At 49.3% G+C, this 22725-nt stretch overlaps 2 protein-coding genes across 2 annotated transcripts in view; both read right to left on the bottom strand.

Annotated features, from left to right (window-relative positions):
* Nucleotides 1-14950: 14950 nt before the first annotated feature.
* On the bottom strand, nt 14951-16162 carry ACTL9 (actin like 9). Its single transcript, XM_026110850.2, has one exon. It carries the CDS (start codon nt 16160-16162, stop codon nt 14951-14953), a length of 1212 nt encoding a protein of 403 aa, XP_025966635.2.
* A 5251-nt stretch (nt 16163-21413) lies between these two features.
* The window catches only part of MUC16 (mucin 16, cell surface associated), a 46537-nt gene continuing 45225 nt past the window's right edge, over nt 21414-22725 (bottom strand). Inside the window, exon 133 of the mRNA XM_064497259.1 lies at nt 21414-22076. Coding sequence (XP_064353329.1) covers nt 21978-22076 — 99 coding nt within the window. The 3' untranslated portion in view covers nt 21414-21977. The remainder of the gene's footprint in view (nt 22077-22725) is intronic.

Here is a 22725-nt window from a genome sequence, read left to right as displayed (position 1 = left end):
GAGGCTAATGCAGTTCTGTGTTTCTGTGTCTGTCAGCTCTAAACATGTTTTTGACTTGTTGGACAAATACAATCCAATCTGACAGAAGAGAAGAGATCGCAAAAAGAATAAGTAACTTCAGATTGCATGAAAATAGGTGGTTGGGGCAGAGGAGGCCTGCCCAGCCCTACCAGAAATTGGGAGAGCTCAGCATTGTAACTCACATTCCCAGGAATCTCAGCTTCACTAGTTCTGCTGCTCACAGAACTGCCTAGTACCTTTATGTGTTACACTTTTTGTTAAAATTTTGGGTTTTGCAGAACAAGGACAGTTGTCAGGGATATATTTTTCTAGAAAGGATTTTACTGATAATAAATGAATGCACCAATAATAAGACAGTGTAAAAGGACAAACAGCACTGCCTGATGTGGGATATAATCCTCACGTCTTAGCTCAGTGTGGAAAAAGAATGCCCTTAATGTGAATTGTGCAGAGGGAAATTTGCACTGTGCTATAAGGTGTATCAACATGTTGTGCCTAATAAAACTCTATTTCCAAAAGTGGCCTGTTGGGATTGTGTCAGTACCACGCTTTCCTTCTCAGATGTGACCAGTGTGATAAATACATCCCCCGGAGATAAGGCCTGCTCACAAGGAGCACCGGGAGCTGTGAAGAAGGGCAAGGATTAGACAGCATCCCGCACCAAGCTGCGGCACGATGGGGGCAGCGCTACTGTACTCACGGGGATGAAGGGAAACCAGAGCGCTGCAACCACTCTTCAGGTGTGAAACTTGACACAGTGATGCTTGCAGATTAAAAGAAACCACAAGTGTGTCGATTTCCTGTGCTATTCCCCCCGTCCTCCCTTCCCCTCCAAACAGGTGGAGACAGCCCATAGCAATAAGAAGGTTTAGAAATTGTTTTGCTAGAAAAAACACCTCTGGCCTATGACTGCCTTTCCCAAGCATCGCTGGGAAGGCTCTTCCACGACCTTCCTCTGGCTTGCTGCCTGTTGCAAGCATTTCAGGATGCAGCGCGCTGTAAACAAGCAAGTTGGAGTACCAGCAGCAGTCTAGCCTGGTGACAGAGCTTAGTGTAGGCTAGCTCACCCTGCTATTTAGGATGGGTCTTGCAGCGTAGGCTGAGTTCAGTGCTAGCAAGGAGCAGGTAGCCCCAGCCCTGCGCTGCAGATGGTCCTTTGCAGAGCAGGCCCCAAGCAGTTTAACCGTGCAGGTGCCAAGAGCTGGGATTTTTCACAGGGAGCAGACACGCTTCTTCTGAAGAGTAGTAAGAAATGAGTAACGCTTCCTGTTTGTTTTCTCCCTGCTGGTGCACAAGCTGGGGGCCAAACCTGGAGTCAGGCTTAATGGCGGTGTAAGCTGTCAGGAAGGGTGGGACGGCAGCAGGAAGAGCAAGCAGGAGAGGATGAAAAGGTGTGAGATAAGCCAGCCCTGTTACCACACCTGGCTTTATCTCGTACCTCCTTGTGCTCCTCTTGCAACCCTCTCTCTTTTTCTAGGTTTAGGTTTAGCTTTAGCTTTTCCTTTCCCCTGGGGCTGCACACCTGGCCTAGGACGCATGGGAGGAGAAGTAGACGGGGAGAGTATTTCTGCTCCCTCCACGCTTTTATCTCCGCTTGCACTGCCTTGTCCTTGAGAGAGTTTTGTACTGGTAGCCTGGGGGGAATCCAGTCCTCTCTCTTGACTACCCCTGCCCCAATTTGGATATTTAGTAATATCTTCAAATAAGGGTGATTATTAAACTAATTGCTTTAGGTAACGAAAGCTGGAGGGCTTGCCTGGGAGGCATCTGACCTGCCTTCTGGTTCTGCTCAAGCTTAAATGCTAATTCATTAACTTTTGTTCTAAAGCAGTTTTAAGTAGTTTTTGAGTTGATTAATTACAGGGAGGAGTGTTATATAATAAAGCAATTGTGCATGAGTGTGAAGGAGGGAGGTGAATAAAATACTTGGCGTTTCCTGAGCCTGGGGGCCCTGTTTGCTTTTGTGATGGAAAAGTGTGGTGTCTGGGGAAAGACATGATGGCGAGGTTGTGGGGAATGGGCAGGAAGGGATGGATGAACGTGGGTGTAGGGGGAGTGGGTTGGTCGCTGTATTCTTCACTGGCCCCAGGAGTCCTGGAGGCGGGGGGGATCCATTCCACATCCTGTTCGACTCTGCAGCCTTGATTTCAGGTGCTGAGTCAAACATTGAAATCACGTAGCGTTGCAAATCTGAACTGGAAATCTCTTGGGAAGATTTTGCATCAAAGTCAATTTTGGTCCCACATGGGAGGGAAGAAAACAAAAAAAAAAAAGATGAAAGAAGCGTGTCTAAAAGTTTATGCACCTTTGAACTGTTTTGCTCACTTTTACGTTAAAAAAAAAAAGCGTAATTGGAGGAAGGTGGAAAGTGTTTTATATTTTTCCACAAATAAAGATTTTGTATCTATTTTAAGTTTTATTATAAGTACTGGTCAGCCTTGGTTAAGAGATCTACTCCCTATGAACTCTTTGGAAACCTATTCTGATCTTTTAAAATCTCTTTACCAGAATGGAAGGATCAAAAACACCATTCTAATTCAGGACCAACTTGTATTTAAGATTGTAATGCTGATTTGACCCACAGTTAAGCATCTATAAACTAATGCCACAGTTTCAACATCAACACAATTTGCACTGGCAAATACAGGCCTGTGTGTATCAATACCACTTGGTGATGTTTGTTCTTTACAGAGGTGAAATCAAGAAATAAAGTGGGTGAGGAGATTTGCAGGCAAAAACTAGCTACCATCAGTGAGAATGAGCCCGAGAGGGGACACCTTGGTCCCAGCATCGCCGGTGTCTTGTCCTGCAGGCACCTGAGCAGGAGGAATCACAGACACGCATGCACACACAGATGTTCGGGGTGGCAGCGTGGCCGCGGTCCCACCGAGGCGCTCCTCCGGCGAGCGAGCGCTGGCACACGTGGCCAGCCCGGGCTGCACCGCGATCACTTTCATTCGAAAGCACAACCAGCGGAGGAAGAAATGGTGTATAAATATCAGCCTTTTGTTTTGCATATGAGCTCGTGGTTACAGCACTTCCCCAGGAAATGAAAGATTGCGCTTCAATTCCCTCTGCAGGCTGCAAGAATTCAAAACGGCTTCCCAGACCCCGTGGGAAGCTCCTGGCCTGGCTGCTACAGCAAAGCCGGCACCGTCCTCTGGCTGCTCGAACCAGCCAGGAATTTGGGGGCCGAAGGCCACAAAGACCGAGAAGAGAGGGAGCCCAGGACCGTGGTATTCGCCTTCCTTGCAGCAGAGGTGAAGCATTCAGTGGCATTTAAACATTTCATGAAACTCTTTTGCCTTATGAGCTTAATGCTCCAGTCAATCACAGGCGAAGCTCACTCTTCCCATGTTGTTTTAATACGTATTTTCAAAGCAGTGCTTTCCCCTCTGCAAATATCCTCCGTTCATAATCAATAGATTTTTTTTTTCTTAAATTTAAAAAATATAACCATTTTGCTATACCAGGTGACAGTTTTGCTGATCATAATGGAAAGTGCTCAAAAGCCCCACACAAATTCCAGGAAATACAGTTTAGGTGTTAGTTTGAGTAGCACCTCAGTGGCATCTGTTGTGTAGTAAACACATGCAGTAAGTGGTTGAGAATAAGAGGGAAATAGTGAAATGAAGAAAGGTTCTAGTATCAAAAAATTATTCAATCTGGTGAAAACTAAAAATGACTGTGATGAGTCGGAGAAGATCTCACCACCCTGAATGACTGTGGAAGAAAATGCAGGGGAATTTAATGTTGAAAATACAAATTAATGCACATAGGAAAAAGCCATGACCTTAACAAGTCAGATATGATAACTTCAAATTAACAGCACTCTGTAGAGCAATTCTGATGTCCTAGTGAGCTCACGCTTTCAGTGTTGTGTGCCGTTCGGGTCCTCATGCCTTCAAAAAGATGCAGTGAAGAGAGGGCAATGATGGTGCCTAAGATGCCGGGATTTCAAGTGGGAAAGAGGTAATTGAGAGGGACATGCTACAGGTACCTAAATATGCATCATGCAAGACCTATAACATTTGAACAGGGAGCAATTGCTCACTGTTTTCCATAACGTAGAATTAGCTGGCGTTGAATGAAAGTGGGCAGAAGTTTTTTAAAATAGAAAGGCAGAAGGAAGTATTTTTTCATGCAGCGCACGGTTAAACTGTAGAGCTTGTTACCACAGGATGTTTTGGAAGCCAGAAATATAAATGAGGTCAAAAAGTGATTAGACAAGTTCAGGGAGGATAAGTCCGTCAGGGGCAATTAAACACAGAGGTGTGGATAGACTCTCCGGCTCAGGAAGTCCCTAAACCACAGACTGTGGGAGCTGGGAAGGCAGGGGAAGCTCCCTTTGCTCTCACAGAGTTTTTCCTAAGCATCCACCAGTTTTGGAGACAGCTTCTAGGCTGGATGCAGCTTTGGTCAGATCTGTCTTTGTGCCTCCGGAAAGAGGATTTTTCTGCTGCCAAAGACTGCACTCTCTAAAAAGGCAAAAAAAACCCTCTCATATTTCAAGCACTGTTTTTCACACCTTCATGGTGTTAGATGGAGAGATGACTACAGAGTTTTCCCTTAAGAGGATGAGTTAATGATGACCTTTAGCTCATGCAAAGGACCAAAACTGAATCATTACTGAGGTAGGAAAAGTTAGCAATGTCTTCTGGAAACAAGCACTACGTTCAGAATACCCCACTGCTTGACCTATTGTATAGCACTCTGCTGTGCACTTAAGGGCAATGCCATTTCAAAAATCTCTTTGAAATTTAATCTTGGCCATATTTCCACTACTATGAAATTATTAGAAGGGAAAATTCGAAACCATACACAACTATCGATATTAATCATTTGCAAAATGAACTGGTCCCTACATCACAGACCCCACTAAAAGGGGACACAGCAGCTTAGCTGTAGAAGGACTGTGTTTTGCCAATGCACACCGCTCTGGGAGAAACTGTGGCTTTTAAAGGACGTAAGCACCCACCGCTACAAGACTTCACACTACAAAATGGCTCAAAATCCTGAAGGCTGTGGGCCCTTTCCCACCTCCTGCAGTGCAGTGGTGTAGATGTCCATCCTAAACCACCATACAGACAGGAGACATGGGCAGCTAAGCCTCAAACTTGAACTGAATTCCCCACCCCCACCCTATTGGATTCTTTTAATTTAATCCCGTGTCAGTCCTGGGAGGTTATTTCTAGACATGAGGGTGGGTCTTTATATGGAAAGAGAAAAGAGAAAATAGTCGACCCATTCTGGTTCGCATTTCCACCACCTAAACCCCAGGTGACTTGGCCAGTGTCAGTGCCTTCATCTCCAGGTTGCCCTCATGTCATGGATTTGCCATTCCCCCAAGAGCTGAGGGCACGGAGTAATGCAAGTATTAATGCAAGTATTAATGCAGTATTAATGCAAGCCAGGCGGTGAAACTTCAGCGCTCAAGAGGTTGCTTGCTACGGGAAGGCTGCTTGAAGACTGCTTGGATTGAGGCCAACTGAGGCCAGCTGGGCAAGGCAAGGCAAGAGGGGCAAGCAGAGGAGGAGGACGTGCAGGGTCGCAACAGCGCATCTCTGCTTTTACCCTTGTGGTGAGTTGCAGGTTCCGGACGCTGGAGTTACAGTCGGTTTTTATTGTTTCTTACGCAGAGAGATCACTTCGGGCTTGATTGATCAACCACAGGCACTGAGAGCATTTCTGCCCCTTATCTTGCGCTAACCTCCTTATCAGCCGCATGAGAGCTGCTCCTCACACTAATCCCTCAGCTCTGCTCCCAGCTGCCTGCATTGCATACCTATTGGTTTCCTGCTGAAAAAGATATCCCAGATTAAATTTGCCCTTGTGCTCATATCCAGTCATCTTTCTAATAGGAATAGGAAGAAACTGAAGATCAGATCCTCGACAATGCAATTTAGTTCATAGCAAGTTAGACAGCACTGAAGCTCATTGCCTGCAGGCTTTGGCTTCCAGGGAACTCATTTCCATGGTGGAGAGCTGCATGTCCAGGGACTCTCGGCCTCATCTGTCCTGTGGGGTGCTGGCAGGATGAACTTCAAAATATCCATGAGGCCCATCCTTCCTCAGTGCAAAGACAAGCTGAAAGTATAACTAGAGACACAGCTTGGAGATGCCCACCAGGACTGTAGGCTCATGTACCAGAGAACTTAGCTCTGTGGCTTGCAGAGGGCTAAAGCAAGTTATATGATCCAGCTCCCTTTTAATGCAAAACGTTTTGGGAGTTGCTGTCTCTGCTTCTAATGCTACCAAATACCCTGGCTGATGTGCAGTAATGCTTGCCAGTGTGTTAAGATAAAGTGGTTATTGAAGAGGCATCTTGGGTGCGTGGGAGTTTGTATTTATGTAGCTGCCTTCTAACATGCATCTTGCTCTTATCAGATACTCAGTCTTTCAAATTGATGCTCAACCCTGTAGAAAAAAGAAAAGAGAAAAAGAAAGTATAGCCCCTTATAGCCTGTAAAATTCAGTAAGAGCAGCACAAGAAGTGTGACTACACTAAGGTATTCATCTTTAAGCTGGCTTTCTCATATCGGTTCTTCTGAAGACCACAATCTTTCATTTCTCGCACGTAGCTTTACTCATACTTGATAAGTGTGCTAAAACATCAGAGGGAACTGGGGAGGTTTGACAACTCCTAGACCTCAAACAAACAGGCAGCAACGCTCCAGGATGAATAAAAGCTCGTCTGATATTTTTTTAGCATGTTAAAAGTTGTCTTTTCATTTGTGAAGTGTTAGGGCTGGGTTTGGATAAAACAGCAGCTAACCAAAACCTGCACCCAAACCCAACCTCCGTCCTCAAACCTCTAAGCGTACCAGACTCTTCCACCTCCAATTTCTCCTTCCACCTGATGCAGCTCCTGTGTGCTCAGCGCCAGGGCGTCCAAATCGCTCAGTTGCTGCTATTGGCAGCGTCCCAGCACCCCGGTGAGGAAAAGCCGTGTTACTGGCTCAAGCGTGGGGGATTATAGGATTTCTTCCTACATTCTCTGCAGGGAAGCTGTGGCAGAGCAAGGACCGAGCTGTCTGTCCTGCACTGAACTAACCCCGTCCTCCCAGTCCCGTGCTCGGCTGATTTTTTCCCGCAGTGGCGTTTAAGTGGAGTCACACTGTCTTTATTTCCACTTGTCTCTCTGCCAGAAAACTTGGCTTAGTGAGATTTGCATAAATTAACTCAAACTCAAGGGTGAAGCACACCTGCACAGCACCCACTGAAATGCCATTTTGCTGGGTAAAAATTCCCCAAGCAGAATTTGGGTCCTACCAGATTAAGCTAAACCTAGAAATCATCTCCTCTCTTTCTCTGCCCCTGTGTTTTATCCCTGCTCTTTGCACAGATCCAGAGCTTTGTGGCCATGGGGACTTGTACAGCCCCAGGGTCTGGAGGGAGTAACACCAGCAGGAGCATCTGGTGTACATCAGGTATGTGGGATCACATTGCATGGGCAAGTCTTCAAAATATACCTTTGGCTTGCTTGCGGGTCTGCGGCGCTGCCTTTTGCCTGCCAGATGAGACGAAAGTGCCATCCAGGCCACAGAGGCAAAGCCTGGAGGAGGTTTTCTTCATTGCAGGTGCAAACTGGCTGCATAGTGAAAGGGGCATGAGGAGCATTGCAGCTGTGTGTCCAAGGGATCGGCATGTCCCTCTGCAAGGGAGCAAGCTCCCATGTTAATCACATCGCTGCACCACTGGGAGGGTGCCGGGTACGTGAGAAAAGGCTTCAGCTGTTAGAAACAGGAGTCCCAGATATATCCTCACGTTAGCACCTTTCTGTGCTTCTTTTGAGCCGAGCTGGTTGGGATGAAGCAGGACAACGCTGCGTCCCCTGCCCAGGTCACCCCCTGGTCCCCAACGCACCAGCCAAGAATGGCCAAGCATTAGGGACAAGCATCACTGTCCCAGCATGCAAGGACACTGCCAGGGACTCATCCACTGGCCGTCCGCCCTTGCTGAAGCCCTACATGGACCCGCCAGCTCTGTTTTCCTGCATGAAAACTTGGGTCTCTGAGCGACACCTCAGCTATCGGCTGCTGCACTTAGCCAGGGAGCGCGAGACCTGGCTGAGTACCGCTGTATCAGTGCCCCCAGTCCTGACTTCTTGTTTCTGATCCTTTTCCCCTCGCTCACCAGTGCAATCCTTCCGGAGCAGAGTTTTCCCGCTCATCAGTCACTAGAACTGCCTAGAAAATTATTTTGTTTTCCTCGCTTGTGTGTGAAAGGCTTGCGATCTTTTTTCTCCCCCACCTCAAGAAATGTCAGAGGTTCAGATGTGAAGTCATATGGTTTTCCTTCTTGTTTCTTTAGCAAGAGGCAAGACAGAAGTTAGAGATCCTTTTACTGTAATTTCAGTTGGACAAAAAACATTTTGAGTGTTTTTTTTGTGGAGAAAACAACTTTGGACGGGAAGAGCTTCACCAGCCACATCTTGGCAACCGGGAGCTGGTTAGGATGATTTTTTTTAATTTATTTATTTCCTAGTTTCCAAGGGGGAATAAAATACCTATCTGCATCTTTGCTAATCTCCCCTTCAACCAGCGTGTGTCTGTGCAGAGGCAAGACTGGGGGGTACCAGGGCTTCTCCCCTACCCAACCTCATCGCGTTAATGCAGTTATTAGAGTTAATGATGGTCCTCTGGGAACAGGCTTGGAAAACAGAGGATAGCAGGGAGCAGCTCAGAGCAGCGCTAGCTCCAGAGCCAAATTACTCAGGTGGTTTCTTGCTCCCCACACGGGGATGGAGCCCCCTTAGCACATCGAGCTAATTCGATGCAGCCCATCGAATTATATTGCCCCGTGAAATCGCAACGAGTTTCATCAAGAGAGCCTCTAATGTCTTCCAGGGCAGAAATGAGTAAGAATTAATGTGATGTTATCACAACAAGGCCTCGGCTTGGGCATTTTTCTGCAGTACTTATTAAGAAGGTGGAAAAAATCGTTATTAGCTTGAGGTGATCAGAAGGATCCAAAAAAGGATGAAAAAGGAGCATGTGCAGCTCAGCCAGCCCCCGCTAAAGGAAGTCTCAAGCTCCTAGGCAAAATAAGATTTTCAATAGAGCCCAGGTTTTCTTCCTCGTTATTTCAACATTTTTCCGACTGACATAAATGTAGATATTCCTCTTGAATTGATTGTGGGAAAAAAAAGTATATAATCTTTGAGAGTTTTCCCTAGTGAGAGTGGGGGGGAAAAAGGCATAAAACTGAGAAAAAGTGGAATATCAATACACAAAATTCAGAGGGAAATAAAAGATGCTCATGCATTTTCACTTTCCAGAGCCTCAGAGAAGCAGGAGAACACGCTTTTCAGTGAACACCACCATGAAATTCCGGTGCGATCTGCCCGAGCAAACGTCTGCGCCTGGGTTGCATCCAACCAAGCTGTGAACGCGAAGCAGGATGCCCTGAATTTCAGCTCCGCAGCTGCTCTGCAATTCTGAATGACCGCACAGCAGCATATAAAAGCGGCTACAAAATCCCAAGTGGCCGCATATCTGTTACAAGATGATTAATTACATGTGCAGTGCAAACCACAGGAAAAATCCACTGCCTTCAAAGCTCCCGAGCCTGTAACTACAACGGCAGAGACTCCCTCCCAAGCTGAGCCGAATTTGTGAGATTTAATTGAAAAGCTGTCATTTATTTTGCGGCTGGGAAGATGGAGCTGGTGCCGCATGCAAGAAGGGGACGAGCAGGGTGGCCGGGCTTATGGCCAGGCCGTTTGGGCCACCAAATGAAGATGAAACAGCCAAACCTGCCCCTTGGTTTTAAAGGGTGTCAGGCGAAATCCAGGCTGAAGTCCTGCCCACTGAGCCTCACTATAGCCATGGCTATGAAAGCTAAAGAACCTGAGCTGGGATTTTGGGTCAAAATATGAATGCTTAGTTAGGTAAAAACCTTTTTGAGCCGCTCCTTGGTGATGTGGGTATGTGGGTTCTCGCTTTCAGTGGGCCGGACACCAATGCCTTTGGGGACTCTCGGGGACGCAGGGCTGGGCTGAGAGCGGAGGCACAAACGCCGAATCGTTCCGGCTGCCAGCAGTGGCGGCAACGTTTATTTTCTCCGAGTTTTTGGCATTCAAAGAAGCAGTCGGCAATCATGAACGAGTCTGAGCCTCGCTTGCATCTGAAACAGGCTATTTCTGTTCTTCACACGTTAGAAACAGGGGCGGCAAGCTCGGAAGTCAAAATTTGATAAGAAAAGCCTCCAATTTTTTTTTTTTAATAGCAATTCAATTTTGAGTCGGGCAGCCAGAACTGTGATGTTTCCGATCACGAGGGACCGGGAGCGTCATTTTAGAGACACCCTGCGATCACGGCGGTGTGGCTGAGGCTGAGCAGGCTCATGCAGAGTGCTCTCAGCCCCCTCTGCACCCACCGCTCTTCCTGCCAGGAAGCGTTGGTGGCTCACGAACGGGAAGTTATACAACTCACTTCCACATCTCAGAGGTCCTCCTCGTCCTCGGCACCTCTGCGGGCCGTCATGAATCGGCGACAGCGGCGGCAGCAGGATCTTGCACCGGTCCGGCAATGGGGCCGAGTGTCCGGGGCCGGAGAGCAAGTCGGTTTCCTCGCTGCCGCCACAGCATCGCCCCTGCGAAACCACGTCGGGGCGGAGGTGTCACCTCGGCCGCGATGGCCACGAGGGGCTGGGCGCCAGGGTCCCCGTCCTCCAAACTGCGCCCTCCTTTTCCTTTTGTCACCTCCGGGTTTGCAGCCCTGGGAAGCACAGATTGAGGGCGAAGGGGGGATTTTGTGGCATTAAAGTGAGGGGCAGGGCTGCAATGCGGGCGGCAGCAATTTTGCTGCTCAAAAATATCTTTACCGAGCAATGCCAAGGGCTTCTTCAAACTGGCAAACGTTGAGTGAAAGGGAAGGGAGCAAAAGGGCTGCGTCTAAAGGTTAAGCCTTCCCCCGGGAGAGAGAAAGCAATGCTAGCAAATGTCTTTGCTTTTAAATAACGTTTGCTGACAAAGTCGTCTCACAGCTATTTGATTTGGGGGTTTTTTGCTTTTTGTTTTTTTTTCAAAGGCCGACAGTCTCCCTTTTTTTCCACTTTACTTGCTCACGCCGCTATCAAGGAGGGAGTCTGACGAGCATCATTTTGAGCTCTCAGGTCGTCACCACCTTCCCCGTGCGGTAGCAAGAGTTCACACCTCCCACACTCATCGCGCTTCTTCTGTACAGCATGAAAACCCTTGGGCCTGGCATTAGAACTAGATTACGGCAGAAAAATACTTTCCGCTAAGTTACCGCAGCATTTTTGACTAACCTCAAAATCCTACCAGCCCTTTCTGCCTGGTCCCTTATTTCTCTGAGACTTATGACCGAGGGGTTTCTCTTCACAACACAAATACGTGCACGCAGAGGAGCTGATGCCTTGCTGGGACAGTGAAAATGCAGCGCTTTAACACCAAGCATGGAGGGTTGCCCTACTCCCTTTAGGTCCTGGAGCCATGATGTGCAGGAGAGTGTCTTGCTTAATGCATATTTATTTTATCTCACCAAAAGTGAGCTGGAAGGTGACCAGCAGATCTGGAGGCTGCCCCTGCCTTAAATGGCCCTGCTCTCCTCAGCATGAAGAAGCTGCATCCAGTTTTGCTTGGAAAATTGCTGCTTCTGATAGCAGCTGCTCACTAGCTTTGTGCTGGGCATCGGTTCTTGGGAAGCTGCTGGGCTGTGCCAGTCCTCCAGGCATCGTCCAGCTTCCCGGGGAGCTTCACACATCAGCTCGTGGTGCCGTTGCCCAACGCCCGAGCCAACAAAAGGAGCCATCCTCCTCCGCGGGGAAAGGCTGATGAGCAGCAGAAAGTACCTTTTGGGTGGATGGAAGGGCAACGGAGGCGTCAAGCCACTGAGCGATTTCCTCCCCATGTGGTGGCCGCGACCCGCACTGTGCCAGTGAGCAGGAGGCAGAGCGGGCGGGGTGGAGACGCCGATGCTTCTGGAAGGGAGGTTTCGGGGCTGCCTCCCAAAGCTGTCGGGAACAGGAGCTCGCTGGGACCGAGGCCTCGCGGTGCTGCCAGGGCTGCAACACAGCAACGCTTTTCGCTGGGCGCGGGACTGCACTGGTGTCGGGGGCATGCGGGACGCGGGGACGGGTTCAAATATTTGGTTTGCACCCGACGCTGCTGGGCAACACTGCCTTGGTGGAGGCAAGGCCGAACCTCTGGAGAACGGCTTGCCAGCACTCGTGCTTGATCGGAGCCACACACACGCAGGTGCTCCCCCGTGCACAGCCGGACACAGTGCAACCCCCACCCCCACCCCAGTTGCAGTTAAGTACCACTTTCCTGTCCCACCACTTTCCCCATTTTCTCTGCTGTGCTAAGGAACTACGGGAATAAAATCAGCCTCTCTTGCCCCATCACTGCCTTTCTGCTCCCCCAGCTCACACTGGGAGGGGGTCCAGGCCCAGGCAGCGATCGGGAGGGGAAATGCTGCTGTTCAGGCTTTTTGCCAAGCAGGAAGAGGAGGAGGGGAGATTTGCTGGGCTAAAAATGCTGCAAATGTGACGGCCGTTTTGTGGACCACGGCAGTACTTAAGAATTAAAGTCCAAACCCTCTCTTAAGCCTTTATTTTAAATTTGCCTGAACAGAAAAAAGGCAGAGGCTGAAAGTTTTGGCTGACACCGGGGGTGCAGAATAAAGCCACCAGGTCATCCCAGTGCTTTTCCTTTTTGCTCCCAGGGAACAAATTTGGGTCACCTGCACTGCCACTCTACTGCGCCTGTCCCTCGAACCTGTCCCTGTCCCCTCTTTTCCCAGGAGCTGCTTGTTCCTCCCAGCCCACCTCTGTGGCCTGGGTTTCTAGCAAGATAAGAGCTTGTTTTCTCCGGAAAGTTTCAGGGGAAATTAAGCGGCTAGTTTGACTCAATGTGAGAGCCAAGTGCTCTGTGCTCATCAGTGAGCCGTGGGAAAGCTCCCTGCAGCATCCCTGAAACTCTGCCCCCCCCCCCCTCCCCCGGTGGCTCCACAGGCCCTCAGCAGCCCCCAAACGCAGCTGGTAATGAAGAGACTGCAACGAGCCTAGCCCAGGGGCTGGGGTGCAATAAAAGTGTTGCCAAATGAAAAGCTGTTGCCAAACCCTGTACCAGCTTCAAAAGGTCAGGGGAGTTTCACAACAGTTTGGTAAATTTGGCATGATTTTTCTCTTGGGGATTTTCCGTGGAGGGGTTTGGTGCTGAGCTTGACACCATTTGAGGCAGTTTCCATGGCTCTTCCTCCCCTGTGTGGTGAGAAAATTGCTTGTGTGCGTGTGTTGGTGTCTGCAGGGATCCAGCCACGGGGTGGGATCAAGGGCTGCAGTCTGTGCCAGAGAGGTGAGGTAGACCTGGTTTTCCTTTCACACAAAAGCTGTGCTTAAGTGAAATTAAAGCTGCCATGTTGATGTTCAAGAGCCTCAGCAAACCATGGGATTAAACCTGCCGTGATACCCTTAACTCTGCCCATTTGAGTGGGTGCATTAAATAACCGGTCCTCACAGGACCAAGAGCTCTTGGGGCTGAAAAGAGAAAGCAGAGGAATAAAAAAAGGATAAGAAGGCAAAAGTGAGGGGTGGTGGAAAATAAAACGACTCAGCTTGAGGAAGAGATGAGGGTGTAGGTCCAACTCACCTAACTGCAGCTGAGGCATGCCTGTCCCCGTGGGCCCTCAGCCCCTGCTGCAATCCCAGTGATGAAGTGCAGCTGGGGGAGAACTTTGCAACTCCTGCCTCTCAGCTGACTCCAAACTGGGCTCAGCTGGACCAAGAAACCCCATGTGGGAATGTGCTGTGCCAGGAGGAGAGCCAGCCGGCACCAAGCTGCCTGCATGCTGGTCTCTTGGTGGGGGCTGCATGGCCTCTGCCTGGGTGGTCACAGAGCTGTCCTGGCCCTTAGGCTGCAGCTGGGGGCAACTGAGCCCTGAGGAGCTTCCAAGTGTCCCCTGAAGCTGATAAGCCCTCAGACCTACAAAACTGAGAGGACTGGTATGTATCTTCCTCTGGAGAAAGTACTGAAGATGGGGGAGCCAGCAGCACCCAGCTCTACCCTTTGTACCTGGGAATCTCCTCAGCTGCTGTGGATGGAGGTCAGACCCTTTCCTGGCAGTGAGGCAGGAAAATCCTTTAGGTGGCTGGGGGGATATCATGGATTTGAGGGTTTTGCTCTGCTTCTCTCCACCCACCCCCACCCCTCCTCGGTTTGATCTGTGCCTTGGCAGGCTGCTCTGAGTGCATGTTTTTTACAGGAATATGGGCATTTATGGCCAAGTCTTGTGTGCTCAGAGGTGGCTGCAACAGCTGGATGCACAGTGGGAGGCCTCTGCAGGGTCTTGCTTGGGCAGCATAAGCCGTTTCTGGAGTACCTGGGCTGTACCTGAGGGAAAGGCTCCTCTGCAAACCAGGGCTGTGAAATTCAGCTCCTGGCTGGGCTGTTGCTCAGCTAGGCTGGAGCAGGGAGGTTGGTCTGGTGTTTGCGAGCTCTGACTGTTTCTGTGTCTCAGCAAGCTCCCGAATGGCCTCAGGGAGGTGAAAGTGTCACCTTCATGCCACTGTGGTGGCCCTGGAGGTGGGGGGGACCATGATCTGCACTGTCCTCTGGGCTGGCCAGGCTGTGCAGGGCAGCACAAGGCGTTCCCAGCAGGTATGGTGCAGGGAGAGATCCCCACCAAGCTGCTCAACCTGGACTGTAGTTTTTTTCCACGTAAATAAAACTCTTCTGAGCAAATGGGCTCCTGCTGCTGGTTTCATGTTTGGGACATCTACTGAAATAACCCTTAGCTCTGGACAGCATTCAATAAAGCAAAACCATTTATTATTGCTTTCTACTGGCTAGTCTGTAGCCACAAGTAAATTGTGCATCGATACATATGAATTTCTCACCCAGGTAGTCAGAGAAGCCTGTTTGCTTTCTTGGTGGCCTTACGCCTGCTGTGAGGTGTCTCCTTCAGTAGCATTTCTGATGGACAATGCATGGTCCATGTTCACTGTACTCCTCCTTTCGGATCCAGCATGACTGGAAGTTTGTCAGGGAGGCGAGGATAGACCCCCCCATCCAGGCAGAGTATCTCCTCAGGGGGATGGCAGATACTCTGATTTTGGCATTAGAGGGCATTTCTTGGAGGAGTTCACTGGAAAACCTCTTCTCCAGCCCCTCAAAGAGAGAGGACCCTCCACACAGGAGAATGTTTCTGTACATATTTTCCCTGACTGCTTCTGGTGCTTTGTTTAGACTTCTCTGGGCCATCTTGTGTATGCCCACATAAGGAATCCCATGTGCCTGAGGGGGGTTGAAGAGCAACTCTGGGCACTGGAACCTCTCCTTCCCAAGAGTGATGGTCTGACCATCGGGCAAGGGGAAATCCACTGTGTAGATGGCCTTAGGGAGGCAGCACTCATTTTCAAAGTCAGAAGCAACATAACAGCATTTGTGTTTGATGTCTTCTATGACTTGGGTCATCCTTTCACTGAGCATGTACCCAGAGTCCCTGAGAAGCTGCATCAGGTAACGCGTCATGTGGGATCCGGCAATATCCATTACCTCGACCGCGTGTGGTAAGCTGCGACCCTCGTGGACAGGCACGGTGTGGGTGACGGCATAGCCTGCATCCACGACCAAACCACTGGTTCGACCATGGGCGTATACTGAGAGGACGGACTGCGAGGCAATGTAAATGCCAGGGGAGTGCAGCGACTCAAATGCCAGCTCCACCATCTTTTCTCGGTTGGTGACAGGGCTCAGGGGGGGATCTGTGATGAGTAAAGCGTGCTCCTCAGGGGGTACCATGAGTTCGTTGCAGAACATGTGCTGCCACAGGATTTCGGCCACCTCCCAGTTGATGATGGTGCCGCTCTGCATAAGTCCAATAATGTCGATATCGGCATGAAGCAAGGCTTCCTCCCTGAAGAAGGTGTGAGGCCTGGCCTTTTCTGATCCTGGGGATTGCTCTGAAGAATAGGCAACCAAGGTGCTGATTTCAGATATGGGTTTCTGTTGTCCAGCAAACCCTGCTTTACAGCTCCCTGTGCCAATATCTATCACAACAGCTCCAGTTCTCATCTGAAAGATGTGCTCGCTTGATGAGGAACTAGGTAAGGATGTGTCTCTTGCAGATCCTGGATCTGGGAGGTCCTCATGCAGTCTGTGCAGTGCAGACATTCGAGAATGACTTCTTGCCCCTAGATCCCCTGCTCTCTGCCTTGCTAAGTCTGGGAGCACTGTTCCCATCCGGGCTCTGGCCAAGGCAGCCATGTCCTTGGGCTGTCTGCAAGGACAGGTGGCAATGCAGCAGTAAGATTGGCAGTGGCTTTCTGAGGAGCAGGTTCAGACCCTGTATTCGACAGCTCGTGTTGTCATGGAGGGAACTGTGACATCACCCAGGGACGAGCTGGTCACAGAGCACCCCTGTGCTACCGTGGTTGCTCTCTTGAGCTTGTGCTATCTCTCATCTCTGATCTCAAGGGCTGTTTTGGCTCTTTCCTATTGCAGCCAGCTTTGCGCTTTGTTAGGATTTGAAACAACATATGGGGGGAGGGAGCAGCTAGAATTTGCATTAACCTACCTCAAAGCAAAAGGGACCTAGTTAACAGTCCTCTCTGGAGGACCTTTCACAGTGCCTTGTTTTGAGGAGTGTTTCAAGGCCAAGGAGCAGTGTTTTAGCATTGCTCCTGAAGGCTGGAGATGTGGGGGCAGCTCAGGTGCCTAATGCAGGTATTGAGAATTGCTGTGGGGAGACCCAAAGCAAATATCCAAACTCACTCTTTGCCTTTATAAATAGGATCTGATGATACTGTCTCTGTCCGGTAAAACCCTCCTGGCTCTGTGGTTGGGTGCTCCTCAGGAGCCTGTGTATTCTCTGGGCAAGATGGTGCCTTCCCAAAAATGCTTGAGAGCAGGGGAGGAAGGGATGGGCTTGCCCAAGGTCAGAGAAGGTCATTTGGAGAGTCCAAACCCAGGCAAAGCGCCCATCCCAGAGGATGCGCCTGCCAGCCTGCTCATGGCTTTGTTCTTTGTGGCCCTTGCTATTTAATCTGGCACGGTCTAAATACCAGATTACAGTGATAGACGCAGGAACATTGCTGTGGACATGAGCATGTTGGGGAGGATCAGGGAATGACAGGCAGCATTTGCATCATGACATGCTAGCCTCTGCTCTCGGTGCTGCCCCAAAATGCCCATGTAGGGACACTTTCCTGGTCCCTTGGCTGGGGCTGGAGTCCAGGGCTGGAGCAACTGGAGGATGATGAGTTAGTGAGAGTGGGCTGGGAGACCTGTCCCCCACCTGCAACAGGTGATCTTCTGCCTCTTTGTGTCCCAGTGAAAAGTCTAATAAATCCACAATACAATAATTGATGGTATCGAATGCTTTTTTGGCAGGAGTGAGGTGGAAAGCTGAACAGTGTTACCTAGCTTTAGTTTATACCAGCTTACCCGTCCTGGGGGGTTTCTTGGTCTGCTTTAGGGTTTTTTGCCTGTGCTAATGCTGTTTGGCTGCAAGCCAGCACCTGAGGGAAATCCTCACCTGGTGCTGGGGCAGCTGCTTTGGGGCTGTGCTTGTGCACACCCAAGGAAAACTATAGCTCCTGATTTCCTGAAGTACTCTTGTAAAATCCTGCCTAATGCCTTTCAGAAGCTGCCTGGATTGTCACCTACAAGTCTGCTAACAGCCTTTTGGCTGCCTGTGAAAGGCTAACTGGCACCATGCAGGCTGTGCCCTTAGCTTGGGGTTATTTACTGCTGCCCTTGGAAGGGAGTCACTGAACTGCAGTGACTGAAAGCAGGAAAGTTTCCCTGAGAGGGTTGTTTGAAGGGCTTACAGGTGGCTGGGTGCAGTAAGGCCTCTTCAGGCTGCATAGCTGATGTCTGGCTATTTGCAGAGTCCAACCAGGGCCCCGGGTGGACCTGGCTCACACCAGGGCCCGGAGAACGGGCTGCAGCGATGTGACGGGTGCTGGGCTGTGCTGCGGACACAAGAGCTGACAGAAACGTCTCTTTATGAACATAGGGGGAGGGGGAAGCTGCAGCTGCTTAATGTTCCTTCTTTGCTGGTATATTGGACAAAGTATGTCGCAAACTGTCAGACTTTGTCTCCTGCTGTCCCTAACGCTGGTGCTTTTATCAGAGAAGAGCAGAAGGGTGGGGAAGGGGAGCTGCAAGGCCCCAGCAGTGGCTCTAGGGGAAGTTCAGGTTTCCTTCTTGCAGGCTGGCAGGGAAGCATCTTTCAGTAAGTGTGGTGCCAAAAAGGCAAAGCTTCTGCTCTGGATAAGGCAACAATTTTTCAAATTAAATTCCTTGTTAGGTGCAGCACGGCTCCTGGCTGGCAGGCTGTATGAGGCTGAGATCTCTCCCCTGAAGCAAGAAAAAGGCTGATGAAGCACAATTAGTGACAAAGCTGTGAGAGGGATAAGCAGAAAGGATGGGTTGATCTACCCTCGGCTGTGGAGCTATAAAGCTCAGCAAGCACTAGTCAGCCACTGCGGCTTTCTGTGTCTGGCCCCTGCGCAGCTTCATTGGGATTCTGCTCTACTTGTTCCACCCTTGAAGGAGAGAACTTCACTGGGATGGAAACTGTTGGTTGCAAAACAGTGCTGGAGTCAGTGCTAAAAACAGGTTACGTGTTACAGCCTGGATGTGTGTGCTGAATGGTGCCCTCGCTGCACAGGGGAAGAAATGCAATGCCAATGAAGGGCTTTTTGATGACTTTCCTAGGCAGATGGAGCATTTTTCTATCCGAGAGAGCCAAACCGAATAGGAATTGCTGGGAAGAATCATGAGAAGCAGCTGTATCTTTTATCGCTGCAGTTCGGGCTTGTTTCCAGATGTCAATATGAAATGTTAAGAGCTGTAAAGGAGGCTGATAAAGTGTCTCTTATCAGGCAGCAACTAGCAGGACAGTGCTGGGGAGGTCCAGCTGGCCCCATGCTGAGAAGAGAGCCCAAGGACCATCAGAAGTTGGTTTGCCCGCTGGCAGCAGTGGGGAGACTGGGCCAAGTCACACCAGGACAAATATAAGGAAAGACAAATGCAGAGGAATAGCCCTGGTGTATCTGCAATGTAAGGACAGAGTAGAGAGAGCAGGAGGCCTAAGATCCCACTGGGAGAAAAGAAACGGTGGAAGGCTGAGCTGCCGTTTGGGATTGCTGTAAGGGTGTCCAAGAAAGGTCCGTGAGGCTGAGCTGGGCCACCATCCGGCTCTGCCTCTTTGCCCCCTTGCTCTGCCCTTCCCTCACTGCTGCCCTTGGCTCTGACTGCAGCCAAGTATCTGCCTCCCTGGGTGTGCTAATCCCTATCTCTGGAGGAAGAGAAGCCATCTGGCTTCAGCAACTGCTGGATTAAATCTCTGCCTGGGGCCAGGTCACCGATCTGGTGGCTCAGGCACCTGCGTCACTGCTGAGCTGGCCTTGTGCTGTCCCTCGGGTTCTGTCCCTCCCCTGAGCAAGCTCACTGGGGGCTTGCTGGGCAACAGCGGCACCATAGCAAACGCCGGCCTGTGTCCAACCATAACACAAGGCATGTTGCAACACAATGCAGGGGATGATGAGAGGTGCAGTGGTATGTGACAGCTCCTTCCTCTTGGAAGGCAGCCCTGGAAGGAGGCCTGCAGATACCACGCATCTCTGCAGTGTGACCCAGTCTGGCCCTATTGGCTTGTGAATTTTTTTTTGTCTGCATGTGCTGCTTTCTCAGCTCCTAAATCTCCCTCCATGAGCTTTTTTGGTGCCATTTTCTTAGTATTTCAGCAATATGACTTTGTCAGGGTCGGATGGGGGAGACGAGCAAGCAGGGCTGCCCTTCGAAGCTGCCTGTGTCGCCACAGCAGTGGTTATCAGCCAAGGTGTGCGTGGCCCGTTGCACGTGGCATGTCCTGGCCAGGTTTAGAGAAGCCCTGGAGCTCTGGAGGTGCTGCTGGGAGCTTCACTCAAAAACAGTCGATTTTCTGCCCTCCCTTTTGTCCCTGGGGCTGGACAGGACAGTGGTGCTAGTGCAGGGGCTGCTAGTCTGTGCTCTGCAGCATGTATTGGGCCTCTCCTGGTTCCTAGTAGTCTTGTGGGAAGAGCCTGGTGTCCCAGGGCCTGGCTGCCCCCTCAGTGCTTAGTAGAGAGGGGGAGTGGGTGGTGTGGTATGCTGCACTGGGAGGCAGCTCTTCTCACCATGAGCACAGCATTTAAAAAAAAAAATCAAAACCTCTAGGAAACATTTCCTCAAAATAGCACCTTCCTCTCCCAGCACATGCCAGCTGCCACATCCCCATGTCCTGTGCCACCCTGGGGTGTGCTGTTAACATCACTCATCTGCTGTGGGAGGTGTGAAACGGGGCTCTGTAGTGAGAGGGGAGCCGGGCTTTGGGGAGTTTGAGATGAAGGAAGGAAACTGAGGCACAAGGCGGATGGTCAGTTGAAGATTTGGGGTAGACCTCAGGAAGCCCTGGGGGTCTCCTGAGATGGAGCTAGAGACGCACTCCAACCACTAGAACCCTCCCCCTACTCAGTCATTGAGATTTTGAGTGCCTCCCTTCACAGGCTGAGCCAAGAAGTCCTTTCTGTTCAAAGCATTTCTGTACCAGTATCAGCATCGTAGCCAGGGCATGCTCAGCAGCATTGAAACCTGCAAAGGTCTTTTGCAAGCAGCTGTGAAAGCTTTTTAAGCTGATATTGCTGACATAATACTGGGTGCTTGTAAACCTTTGTTTAATCAAGCAAACAGGTTTCTAATCCTCCGGATCAGAAGTTCTAGTCTGTGCTTAAGAACCTGACCTGGGAGATGAACGAGGCCAACCTGCCATTGATCAGTTTTGCTTTGAAAGTAACAAGGCAGTTTGCATGGAAACATGGCCTGCAGTGGAAGGGTTAATGACTAATCATGGTTTCATTAGTACTAGTGCATTCTGTGTCAGCAGAGTGGAGAGTTTGTCTAATGTTGATATCAAATGATTACCTAGAGATTAGCACCATCTCCTGTGATGAAATGCTGCATTAAGATCCCCAGCTGCTCTTAGTGGGGGAGTAGGTGTAAGCCTTACTGTGTATTTTCCTCAGGAAAATTTTGGCCTTGTATTTGGAGACAGACTTTCCCAAAGACTTTTGTTCCCAGGGACATGTGGCAACAGAGGCTCAAGATCCAGCAGTTTCCCTGTGACACTAGCATGAATTTTCTGCATGAGCACCCAGTGTGCTCTGCAGAAGATTGGGGCATGCTGCAGGCACTGAGTTTGTGGGCACATCTGCCCAGCGCGGCATGGTTCCGAGGGACAGTGAAAGGTCACGATCTCCATAGGAATATCGGACCCTGCGCTATGGTGGGGAGCTCTCAATGAGACCATTGAGGGGGTGAAATATGGGAGAGCTTTGCAAGGCAGAAATCTTTCCTGATTTGGGGTGAAGGGTTGATACAGAGAAATAAAATGAATCTGTTGTATTGCAATGAATCTGACATTTATTCAACTGAAATCAGGATCAATCTTAAAAGACCGCAGGGTGCTGTATCACACTCATAGTTAACAATATCTTTAAATAATCTCTTGACATATTAAATATAAAATGTTTTCATCAGCTTAAAATAGATATTTTAGGTAAACCAGGAAATAGGGTAAAGTCTAAGTGATCTGTCTTATTTTTAATTTACAGTAGTCAGTCCTGCAAATCTGTAAACTAGCATAATTAAGCCCTTTTCAGAAAACTAACATTAACACTGAACAGCCCTGCAAACTGCAACTCATGGCAGTCTTCATTTTCTGTTGGTTGTGTAATATTTATATAAAATACTGCAGTGCTTTAAAAAATATTTTCCCCAACATCTGTGTTGGCAGTTTCCCATACTATGAAAGTAGTTTTAGTAATAGTGCAGGCTTGCATCAAGACAAGAGAAAAGGCTAAACATAATTTATTGAAGAAGAAACATTTTCCTAGTAGTTGTAAACATCTTTCCTTCATCTGTGGATGGAACTGGTCTGTGAAAGCAGGCTTCACCTGTTATGTCAATGCACTTTCCTTGTGTTCAGATGTGGGAAATATACCCCGTACATACTCTGTTGAACCTGGTACAGGTTTGACTTTCTTCTTAGGTAGAAGACAATCTGGTGGAAAATGAACAGTATTAATTGCAAAACACCAAGCCTGCCCTTTCTCTTTCATTAGAGGGTCCCAAAACAGATTACCAGGTGGAGAGATGCCCCCCATTTGACAGATGGGATATCTCAGTGGTAAAGAAGGCACTTGCCTAAGGCTGCATAGGCAGCCAATAGCACAGCCCCGATTTTGAATTTGAGGTTTTTTTCCTCCTAAATCTTATCAACTGTAATTTTTTCTCTTGAACCTCCAAGGACAATAATGCATGTTCTCCATGGATTTAGCCATTCTGTTCTAGCTGGTGTGAAGCAAATAAAACTACTGCTGAAACAGTGCTAATAAAATACTTCCCACCCCCATCAAATATGCACCAGACAGAAGAGGATCTGCTCTGCCCTCTCCAAAGGGATACAGCTGGAGTCTGGCCCTGCAGGACTGCTACAGTCTGCATGTTATCAGCACTGAACACAAAATTCTCAATGCAATTCCTGTCACCTGTAGGTTATTGGAAATGTTTCTTTTAAACTGTTATCTGTAACCTCATTCTGCAGAGATTAGTGCAGGGAAAAGGTTTAAGAGGGGATGTCCCCTAATTTAACCTGCTTATGTTCTTGGGGTTTGCCTTATCTCAGTTTCATATTTTCCCCTCTCTAGAGG

The sequence above is a fragment of the Dromaius novaehollandiae genome, chromosome 25 (assembly GCF_036370855.1).
Source record: "Dromaius novaehollandiae isolate bDroNov1 chromosome 25, bDroNov1.hap1, whole genome shotgun sequence".
NCBI lineage: Eukaryota > Metazoa > Chordata > Aves > Casuariiformes > Dromaiidae > Dromaius > Dromaius novaehollandiae.
Note: the sequence above shows the minus strand (reverse complement) of the source record. Positions and strands in the feature narration are given on the sequence as shown.

What these genes read in the sequence shown, in the direction of transcription:
- ACTL9 (XM_026110850.2), bottom strand. Translation starts at nt 16,162, where the DNA reads ATGTCTGCACTGCACAGACTGCATGAGGACCTCCCAGATCCAGGATCT.